The 11,787-nt window shown below is 37.6% G+C and overlaps 1 protein-coding gene across 1 annotated transcript; it reads right to left on the bottom strand.

Moving 5' to 3' along the window:
- Positions 1 to 9,995: 9,995 nt before the first annotated feature.
- Positions 9,996 to 11,137, bottom strand: LOC107029933 (probable glutathione S-transferase). The gene is made up of 2 exons (XM_027919545.1): positions 10,783 to 11,137; positions 9,996 to 10,619 (listed from the first exon to the last, which is right to left on the bottom strand). Exons 1-2 carry the CDS (start codon positions 10,891 to 10,893, stop codon positions 10,281 to 10,283), a joined length of 450 nt encoding a protein of 149 aa, XP_027775346.1. The 5' UTR covers positions 10,894 to 11,137; the 3' UTR covers positions 9,996 to 10,280.
- Positions 11,138 to 11,787: the final 650 nt, after the last annotated feature.

The following is an 11,787-nucleotide window of genomic DNA, read 5'->3' as shown; positions in this document are numbered from 1 at the left end:
CACCTGCGACGGTCCGTCGTGCCCACGACGGTCCGTCCTACCATGTCGTCACGAAGTTCAGAAAGTCGATCTCAGTACCCAATTTTCAGAAGTCTAAGTCTTTTGGAACGAGACACCCTCGACGGCCCGTCGTGCCCATGACGGTCCGTCGTGGGTTCCGTCGACTCACACAGTTTTTCCAGAAATAAAATTTGCTGCTCAAAACGACTAAACAGGTCGTTACAAGATATGAGAATAGAAGGACAGCGAAAAGAGTACAAGTAAAAAGAAAATTCGATAGAAAGATGATCACGTATGCTAATACTCATTCTTGAGCCAAAACTGGAACCAGTGAAGAATTGTTTCGTGTATTGCTTCCTTTATAATGTCATCCATACCAACTTTAACTACATGCTAGGACTAAACAGATAACAAACTAAGACGAATATACCAGCAAACGCCAAGCAAACCCCCATAGAACAGTCCGACAAAGTATCAACATGAACAACAATATATACAATATGGAAACTCACAAAACAATGGCAGACATAGTCACTTAGCTTCAAAATGTTGACATCTTAGTTCATTCATTCGACTTGAGGCGAAAGAACGAATAATATGATGTCGGGTATCAAACAGTATTAGAGAACCATAATGAATAGAAATGAATTGAGACGAGAAGAATGTCCTAACAAAAAACTATACAGAATGTAGCTTATGAAAACCGAAAATGTCAAGAACAACAAGATTCGAACTAGAAAGGACTTCAAGACCCCTTTTAATCACACATACATACTGCTCCCATGATACAAACCTCAACATAAACAAGGTATATCAAGAGCTTAGCACAACAGTCTTAACAATTAATCATCTCTACCAACTGTCCGATACAAGAAAACGGGTTATACATTAAGGAAAACCACATAAACATCCTTAAGAAGGAAAACGGATGCAAAGATACCAACTCAACTTGTTGAAAACAGATAACTATCATCATAAAGCTTGCGAGATAAAATTAAGAGTCAGCATACGTCGTGCAAGGTCAGCCGACCAACGACAATGGCTGCCTCGCGACGACAGACTCGGAGAATAGCAAGAGATCACGAAACAGATGGACTTCAGCGAAACAAACCAATACAAATAATCGCTAACATCAAAATAGCCCCAACTAACGCAGGCTTGTAACGGTAGAGCCTATCCTTGCTACAGCAATCAACAACACATCACAATAGTTCGAAAATCCACACATAAGCTTGCTCGCATAAGAAAAGAGTAGATGAAGGAATATGGTAATAAGTCGCGTTAAAACAAGATCGGATGTTACCTTTTGGAGAGCAGCGACTGAGACGACAACGAGCAGCGAGCAACGAGACTTCGACCGATCCGAAACCACTCGAACACGAACGGAACTCAGGCTTCAGGTAGAGTATCACTCCGAAATTAGATTCAGGAATCGACTCGACAGCAACCCCAAACAACGATGCGAAACAAGAAGAGAAAATGAAGGCCAGGCGGAATTCAGTGTCGTCTGCAAATTTCTTTAAGACAAACGGAAAGGGGAAATAGGATACTCTCTCAAAATCGTATCAAATCTTCGTGATAGAAACTCTCCAAAATTCCTAGAAGTTCCAACCAAAATTTCTAACCCTTTATTCAGTCTAGGGTGGGGGTTTATATAGGAAAACGATTTAGGGTTTCAAAATTGGGATGGGTTGCACGAGTTTTGGCCCATTTCAATTCAAAATCCCAAAACCCTCAAATCTTATCCGAAACGATTCGAGCGGGAAGGGAGTTTGAGGCGAGGTGGAGGGTAAGGATGATTTCGTGGTACTAGGCGGGGGACGTGTCTTCATCTCCCAACGAGCAAGGACGAGTTGTGTCGTCTTGCACTTTGCAGAGCCGCGTGACAACTGAAGGACGCAGGTTTCCGTTACGAATTCTTTCCGTCCACGCGCGAATGAGGGAGACGAGGGAAGGGAGGTGAGAGGGGGAGTCGTGCGTGAGGGAGACGCGATTTGCAGTGATTCGTGTGAGGGAGGGGTTTCTGTTTTTGGGTGTTCTTCTTTTTCTGGGTTCTTTCTGGGAATTTTGTTTTTTCTCTGAGAATGGCGCCTGGGGGGATTATCGCGTGGGGGGATTTGGGAAAGGGGAAGGAGGAGGGGAAATGGGCCGGGTACAAGGGGGATAATTGGGTTGGGCCGCCGGGTGGATTGGAGAGAGTGGGATGAATTAATTTGGGCTGTTGATTTTAAGTGGGTTGGGTTTAAATTAAAGGGGGGTTGGGCCTGGGAATTGTTTGGGCTGGCAAAAGTTGAGATGGGAATGGGAGTTTGTGGGCTGCTGAGGATTGTGTGAACGGCCCAAACTAATCAAGTTAAGTTTAAGGATGGGTTGGTTTATTGAATATCCAAGTTTGGCCAAACCTAAAATAAAAAATGAATTCGTATCGATTAATTAACGAGCTTCTTTATCTAATAATTATAAAAATCGTAAAAGTGATTCAAAACATAATTAACTAGTTTTAATGAAACATTTGAATGTATATTTTGATGATTTTTGAATAATCATAAGATATACTACTTATATACATAATTATGTAAATATGTATATTACCTAAAAATTATGATAAAAGGTATTCGAAGTAACATAACATTCATGTATTATATTATTATATTCGTAAAATTTGTAAAACTAATCAATTTAAATTATTTGGAAAATTTAGGAAGCTCGATAATTAAATTATACCGACGCGCGTCTAAAATTGGGTGTCAACACAATTCGGGAAGGTTCAAATCTGGGTGGATGCACAACTCTTCGTAACTGAGTCCTACGACGTCTTGGATGCACTGTAGCTCTTTCATAGCCCTTTTGATTTCCTCTTTTATATCGATCTTTGCATCCTCCTTCGCCTTCCATTCTCTTTCTTGTTCTTCATAGTGATCCAACTCAGAACCGTGCACATCGTGCTCGTCAGGAACGGAAACTTGGAAGGTGGCTTTTTTGGGGAGGGGTGGAGCTATAGAGAGACTTGGAACATTTTGGGCGGTCTGGTAGTGCTGTGGGTAAGCCTGAGGATTGGTGTTCTGATTTAAATGGTGATGAGGTGTTTAGGAATTGAAGGCAGTTTGATTTTGGTTTTGATTCTGTCGCGGTTTGAATATTCTGAGGATGGGGTGGCATTTAATGGTGGTTATTTGGAAGAGGTGATGGAGTTTGGTAAGATACAGAACCGTATTGGGGGTTTTGATTTGTTAGATCTATCACAGACGGATTATGCACAAGTGTAGAAGGCTGATTGTGAGTTGGATCCGTGTTTGATGAAGGGAAGTAGATCAGAGATCTTCCATCAGCAATATTAGGACCAAATCCAGGTGGAGGCGTATCTTGTCTCCGTTGCATTTCCACTCTCATTTCAGCGACCTGTTGCATCAGCTGCATGATCAGTTCGTTCTGTTCCGCTACGGTGGGCTGAGCCACCACAACGTCAGTAAGACTCACTTCGTCGTTGTTGTCTCCCATAACTGTCTTTCCTTTGTCTGAATTTTTTCTAGGGAAGGAATCTGTAAGACCTTTCGATCTGGTGAAGTAAGGATAATCTGCCAGCTTTGATCGACACAGATCAGTTTTAAAGCACCTGAGAAGTGAAACAACTCAAAGGCAGATTTGTCAGTGCAGATTCAGAGTACAAAATGCATAATATCACACACAGAGCAGATAAGCACACAAGTTGCTTTGTTTGAGGATATCTTTAACCCACGAGTGAGGACGGGAATATATTTTTTTAACAAGCAGGAAGTAGCTCGTTTTAGTTTTGACGCTATTTCAGGAAGGCTAAATCACGTCGAGCTACGGTCTTCTTGCAGCTGCCTTTTGATGTCTTGACCTAATCTTCGTATCATTTCGTAACATGAAGGGGAGAATGAAAATTTTCAAAGATAGGGCCCGAGCCAGGAGAGGCTGCCTACGTATCTCACAAGGAGAATTCAGGCCCAACATAGTTCGTGTTCAGGATAAAATATTTTCATTCATTCATTCATTATGATTACAAGGAAATTGAAAGACAACAGTAGAATTCTCAAAAGATAACATGACGTTGACACGTTAGTCATTTCTCTTCTTGTTGCAGCATCACTCTCTTCCTTTCAGACGACCTAAAAATGGAGGCTTGTAGACGATTTCCTCACCGTCATCCTCCTCAGTCAATTCGGGGTGAGTGTCGTCGAAACCACTATTGGTTGCTCCTTGTTCACAGGCGGGATATTTTCCGCCCATCAGGTTGCTATGGACTGTCAGTTCCTTGTCAAGTAACGCACTTTTAGCTAACAGAGCGGCGGTCTCCGGGTCTATCCTTGCCTCTCTCGCTTTTCTTTCTTGCACTTTCAACCGAAGCAGGTCCAACTTCTCTCTCAAGCTTTCTGTCTCCGTCTCAACATCCTTCTTTCTTTTCATCTGTGATGCTAGATCTTCATCCAATGTCGCAACTGCAGCTTTGTAAATTGCGGTGGCCATGTCGACTCTGAGCCCTTCTTCCTTGGCTTCTTGAATTTCTCGAGTAATTTGTTCGATCTTTCTCTGTAGTTCCTCTTCAGTGAGTTCCATCTGAATGTTCTTGCCCTTTTCCATAGAGGTAATTTTGCCTTTCCTGAGACGGTAGAACAGTATTTAGGATTTGTGGTTTAGGAGATAGCCTTTTGAGTGAGAAACTTGAGACTTGGGAATTTTGGTCGGACATTTTGTAATAGTGGCTTCTGTATATTCTTTGGAAATTTCTGGATAGGAGTGGGTTTATGATATCCTCATTTATAGCAACATAACACATAAGCAGTTAAACACACATATATCGCGTCCTAACACATACAGGGGGACCCTTTTGCGCCAAGGGTAGGCCTAGCGCATTCGAATGATGTACGTGTGAATTTGAACCAAATAAACAATTCCCCCCAAAAGAAATTTACTAATGAATAATAATGTTCACAAAGGGAAATAAATATTAAAGATAAACCCACGCAGGGGTCATTCAAAAGTGCAATAAAGGCAGGCCCCCCAGGGGTTAAAACAATGTAAATACATATAAAAACCCACGCAGGGGTGAGGTCCACTATGTCGCTCCAGATGATCCTGCTCAGTCGCCGTCCCTCTGAGTCTTGTGTTGCTGAAACATATATCTCAGCATCAGCAAGAAGCCTTCACCCAGGCGTCCTTTGTCTTCCAAACTTTCATATCGCATCCTCTCGATTCTCTCCTTGATCTAGTTATCAAAATCATCATAACCACGCCTCAGTCTTTCAACCTCTTGAGTCATTTTCTCAAGAGTATCTTCATTCTCGACAAACTTAGCGTACACCTCTCTGGCCTCTTCCTTTACCTCTTGTAGCTCGGCCACTGCTTTGGCTTCTCTGTCCGTTAGCTACGCGGAGTTTGAAAGGAGACGTTTTGTATGTCCTTCTTCAGCCATTCTTTGTAACCCTTGTCATACCCAACATTGAATCGGTAAGGGGGCGATGGTGTCTTTATCCATACGCTTGGTGCTTTTCCATTCTCTGAACATTTCAGACGCGTCGTGCACTCAATCATCTCCAATATCGTACACATAAGCGCCATAGGGTACAATTTGTCTCCTTCCGAACTGTCGCAAGACTCGAAATGATGCATAAGGGTGAATTCCCCGAATGCCTGGTAGAGAAATCACAACCTGTCTGCGGCTCTCCACGACGACTTCTTTGGAGATAAAGCGGTCGAGCATCCATTGGAGGTCTTCTTCTCTCAATTCGGAGAAAATTTGAGCCCATCTCCCCCTTGTTCTCCGATTCTTCATATTTGCCCAGTACAACAGGTCATTTAAATCCTTAAGGGTATTTTTGTTGTCGAGGGTATGCAGCTCCCGAGTCCCAGCACCCTTTGCTAAATAGCTGAGGATCCACCACTGAAGGAGTAGATTACATCCTTGAAAGTATCGATGTCCCTCTTTACACTTTCCCAAGGCTCGATACATGTCGGACAGGATGAGCGGAGTTATAGGGTAGTATTTTCTTGTCCATTGGTTTTCATACGCTTTGAACAAGGTGTGCAACGAGTGTTATAACTCGAGTATTGATACTCAAACTTGGACCATGAGGGAAGATTATTGTTCCCAATAACGTCACAACAAATGCTAGAGGACGAATCTCGTTCCATTCTCTGTAGGAGATCTTGAACTCTCGGTTGTAAGTGGCGTAGAAGCTTGCATGTCCAAAACGGATATAAAGGTCCCTGAATGCTACGTGGGATTCTTGGCACCAGTAGGCAAAGTCCTTTCCCAATCCGAATCAGTCCGCAATATCATCTACGGAAGGCTTATTTGGGATGAAGATGTCTTCTTGTTTTCTTGCTCTCCTTTCTATCTCGGTGCCTACTGTGTCTATACAGTCTCTGATTTCCTCCAAAGTCAGGGTAATTTCGGCGGTTCAAAATTGAAACACCATCCTTTGACTATCCCAATATCCCGTAAGTACCTCAATCAGTTCTGGCCAACCGTTCACGTTGATCAGTTCTTTTAATACACCCATGTATTTGTTGAGGGTCCTTCTGTGATCCCTGTCGAGATTGTCATACCACATTGTGAGTTGAGGTGGCGCCGCTATGACCATATCAAACCTTGGGAAACGATCCATATCTACAAAACAGAAACTTAGTTAAGTTTTCCCCACCCCAAATTGGTTTTCACACGTACATCATTCAAATGTCAAATAATATGATGTGTTGTTAAGTCGAAAACCTTAGACACGATTTTGGCGGTTTTCTACTAAATGGACTTAATACACCTTGGGTATTAAGCCGTCTTAGGCTAATGCTTAATTTTTGGTTTTGGTTCCGCTCTATCTTAGGTTTACTAGAATAGTTTTCAAGTTAACGGTTACCCGAGTCAAACAAACATCGGGGTGAAGCTACCAAACAACGTCGGATAACCGCATTCCAACTATTTGTTTGATACTCCAAATGAATTCTTGTGTAATTCTGAATAGAGTCATGGAAAGTCACGTAACTTTCATTTTCCTAATGCATATTATTTGCCGTTTGGCAGAAGAATGTCATGAAAATGCAACAAATTTAAAACTAAGGTAAACTAAACAAGTAAATAATTTATCACAAATAGCCAAATAATGTTAGTTTTAAGGTTAGAATCCACCTACATCCCCAGCATAGTCGCCATTTTTTTTTATCCAAAATCGGAAAAAATATTTGTCTTTAAAAGTTTTTGATTTTTTAGAGAGTCGCCACTTAATTTTTAAGAAAATCAAGAAAAAACTAAGGTTTTCAAAAGACTTAATAGAGAAAAATCGTTTGAAAACAATCTAAAGGGTTCGGGGATTCAAATTAATGTTTAAGGAAGGTGTTAGGCACATAAAACATTTCGCTTAATATGATTATTCGACAACTAACTATTTGGCTAAACTTGTAAAGTACAGTTTAGAATTATGAACTAATGTTAAAATTTAGTTTGCGAATTTTATTTGCTCCTTTAGAATTAGTTTGAGATCACTTAAGTTGATGAAACATTACGGCGTTTGGCGGGGATTCGGATTGAGCTGGAAACTAAAAAACAAGAGTAGAATTTTAAACAGGAATAGGTCGCTCCAGCATTGGGCTTGCTGAAAGCTTTAAGATGTGCTGGGCTGCTGATAATTGGTAAAGGGAAAAGGGGATTGGGCCTGCTGAGGTGGGCTGAGAATTAAAAACGAATTGGGCTGATTTAAAGAAACTGGGTAATGGGCCTGGGATGGAGAGTTGCAAGAATGGCCCAAAATTGAATTAAATTGGGAATTTAAGATGGGTTAAATTTAATAAATAGCCAAATTTAGTTAAGATAATGAACTCGGCCAAACCTTAAATAAACGAATTGGTATTAATTAATCAACGAGCTTTTTGTCTTAGTAATATAATTATTTAAATTGTAAATTAGTGATTCAAAATATTACCATGATTTAAACTAACTTAGTTTAATAAAATACTTACTAAAAATTAAAACATTTTGAGAGATAATCGTAAGATATACCAATTATATACATAATCATGTAAGGTATATGTTATCTAAAAATTATAAGAAAAATGGCAAAAGTATCCACAATAACGCAAAATTCATACATTATTATTTTTTTCGCAAAATTTATAAAACCAATTATTTTAAATTGTTTGGAAAATTTAAGAAGCTCGAGAACTAATTTATACCGAGGAGGGTTGAAATTGGGTGTCAACAAGTCACAAGTCATTTCTTGCTTTTTCCTTAGATGAAAAAAATTAATAAAGTACAATCACTAACCAATCAACCAAACAGTTAGTGGTGGCAAATTGGCGGGTTGGGTCAAATGTGAGCGGTTTGAAAATGAGTAAATATAAACTGGGTAATCATTCAACCCGCCCATATTTGATATGGGTAAATATAGGTTGAATAATAAATTGATTGGGTAAAATATTAATTTACCCATATTTCATGAATAAATAGTTTTAAACTTAAGAATTCAATATGAAGAAGATATTTTAGTCTTTTTAGATGAAATCTGTTGAAAATGCTTCATTTAGTTTTATTTATTATAAAAGTAAAAAAAAATTGGCGTTGGGGGAGGGGGACTAGCGGAGGGAGGAGGGGCGAAAAAATAAATATTTGAAGTTAAAATTATTTTTTAAAAACAAACTTAATATTTGAAGGGTATGGATTGGTTGGGGGTTGGTAGTAGGTTTTAAAAGTTGGCAACGAAAGGTTTTTTGAAAATTTGGAGAAAACTTGCAATATCCATATATGACCCGTAGTTTACCCATAATAAACCCATATTTTAATGTTATGAGTATGAGCCCGAATATTACACATATTTAAAATCACTCTTTTAACACATATTTGATGAACTATTTTGGGCGAGTCAGTGAAAAGTGGGCTTAAATTGCAGCACTACAAATAGTAATAGATACATGGCTGAAAGTTTCAAATACATCCCTGATTTGGTGGAATTTTCATCGAAGACGACGCTCTCTAGTTGAAGAAGAGAAGAGAGAGACAAAGGGGTGAGGAGGAGAAATTTGTAATATTTTAAATTTTTTCGAAAAGATATATCAAGGAAAAATGGATGAATTTTTCTAAATTGATGCATTTCAGCTACATTTTGTATTTCAACACACATAATTAGATGTATCTGAGATATCGAAGAGCCAGATACATTATCCAACCCACATAATATGATAAGAAACATAGTATTGAAAACTAACTTGAAGGGAAGTAATTAGTTCCTAAAGTAGTGAAACTTATGGTGTTTACCCTAATTAAAGACACCTTGAATTTGTTTGATAGAGCATATTAGAAAAAAATAATAGATGAATTAACTTTATATATTAATAATATTCAATGTGGTACACTTTTTCACTCTCTTTCTATATATATATATGGAGAACTATGGTATTAACAAGGGTTTAATGCATGCTTGTTAGGATTTTGTACTGATTTTCTTTTTTTATTTGAAGTTTAATTTTTTTTCTTAAAGAAAAGTCAAAGTATTATAATAAATGTTTTAATTTTTGGAAAAATACAATTTTGTTTCATGTTTGGTTTATTATTTTCTTAGAGGAAAAAATTGGAGATCTATAAATTGAAAATCTTTATTCTCATAGCATAACACAATAGAATCCACAAAGTAGTCGTTTAGTGAGTTTTGTTTATTGGGAGATTTAATCTCTCAATTATTTTAATATTTTTCTTTATATCAGTTTTCATATAATAACATTAGTTTTTAGTATAATTTTTGTCATCTAATTTATCAATTACATTATTTGCAATTATAATCTTCCGCATGACGTCTAATCACTTTCAAACCCAACACTAAAGGCAAAATGTTCATCAAAACGTATTCCACATTCTTTCCATTGAATTGTAGAGGGTACTTTATAAACAAATAATGTTTTTAGAAATCATACAATGTACATTATTTTTAATACATCAAATCAAATACTAAATAAAAAATAATCTTAATATAATTACACAAACATAGCTAATATTATCATTACTAATACATCATATTTTACATTACTCATACACACCATACCAAATGACCTCACTTTTATTCATTACATGAATTCAAAGATCTTTATTAACTAATGAAATAAAGATATATAAATCTTGTGACAACCATACATTTTAAAAATATTTTTTTGCTTACGTATACCTAGTTCAATTCAAAATCAATTTCAATTGAACTCACAAAAAGATGTCCTAAATCCATCTCAATTTTTTATTATCACACAATTCTTGAAATTCATTTATTTATTTTTAAAAAATTCATTTATTTTGCTTTAGGTGGAAAACGAGGTTGGAAATGGACAAGCAATTCTTCTCTAGAAGGTAAATATTCCTTATTTTGAATGCAATATTCATTTCTCCAAGCATATAAAGTTGGGAAATTTTCACTTGTAACCAAAGCCACTCCAGAGGCTTCTTCAAAAACCCCAAGCCAAATTGCCAATACATTTGCAGCAATATCAGCTAATCCAAATTTGTCATCGACAAAAAACTTCTTGTCCTTGAGCTCATTTTCAAGAATTTTCAACATCTCACAAGCTGCCTTTTTTTCTCTCTCTTGTTCCTCTCCTTTCAAAAAGATACTTTTCCCCACGGCCGCAATCTGTTCAACAAAGTGGGGTCGATTATATAAATCTCCATTATATAAATATTTAAGCTTGAAAATACTAGGAATTTTCAACATCTTTTATAATTGGCATATAGTACATTCACGATAAGATAAAAGGATTCTTGTAAAATATGACACGTAAATAAAGTAAATTTACCTGATCTTCAAGGAATTTAACCCAAAAACAAGCTAAAGCTCGATCATAAGGGTCTTCAGGCAAGATGGAAGGGCCTTCAAATGTTTCATCAATGTATTCAACAATTACCATAGACTCACGAATGGACTTTCCATTGTGAATTAACACTGGAATTTTCTTGTGAATTGGATTAGATTCAAGAAGCAAAGGGCTCTTATTTTGTAAATCTTGTTCTATAAATTCATATTGGACACCCTTAGTCTTGAGAGCCCATTCAACTCTATGACTAAAGGGGCTATACCATAGACCAAGTAACTTAACATCTCCTATCTCTCAACTTTGGTTGACTATTTGTTAAATTTACTAATTTTTATGTGTTGTTTTCCCTTGATGTCTAGTCTTCTTTTATAGAGGAAGAAATAGGGAAGTTGTCACGACCCAAAACCGAGCCGCGACTGGCACCCACACTTACCCTCTTATGTAAGCGAACCAACCAATCTAAACCCTAACATTTCAATATAATATCAACAGAAAGTAATGCGGAAGACTTAAACTCATTAATAAAACCCAATTCAATAACTTCTAAAATTCAACATCTATTATTCCCCAAAATCTGGAAGTCATCACCACAAGAACATCTATGATCAAATTACTAAACTAAGAGTATTCTAAGAAGCTAAAATAAACAAAAGCTAGTCCATGCCGGAACTTCAAGGCATCAAGACATGAGGAAGAAGATCCAGTCCAAGCTAGAAGCATTAGCTCACCCTGAAATCCGGTGTAATGAAGACTGGCTAGAGTTGCGGTTGAGTTGAAGACGACGGTACGTTTGCTGCACTCCACAAATAACAAAGAAAACAAATACAAGTAGGGGTCAGTACAAACACGGGTACTGAGTAGATATCATCGGCCAACTCAAAATAGAAAGCAATATATCTCAGATAACATCAAAAATCAACTAATATTCTTAACAGGTGATAGCAACAAGTATAAAAATCATTTATAACATCACCCGAACATATCTAT

Source organism: Solanum pennellii, chromosome 9, assembly GCF_001406875.1.
Source record: "Solanum pennellii chromosome 9, SPENNV200".
Lineage (NCBI taxonomy): Eukaryota > Viridiplantae > Streptophyta > Magnoliopsida > Solanales > Solanaceae > Solanum > Solanum pennellii.
Note: the sequence above shows the minus strand (reverse complement) of the source record. Positions and strands in the feature narration are given on the sequence as shown.

Excerpts from the sequence above, each read along its gene's own strand:
- LOC107029933 (XM_027919545.1), bottom strand. The coding sequence starts at position 10,893 with ATGGTAATTGTTGAATACATTGATGAAACATTTGAAGGCCCTTCCATC. Across the intron at positions 10,620-10,782 it reads TTAAATTCCTTGAAGATCAG|ATTGCGGCCGTGGGGAAAAG; the intron begins GTAAATTTACTT and ends TTTGTTGAACAG.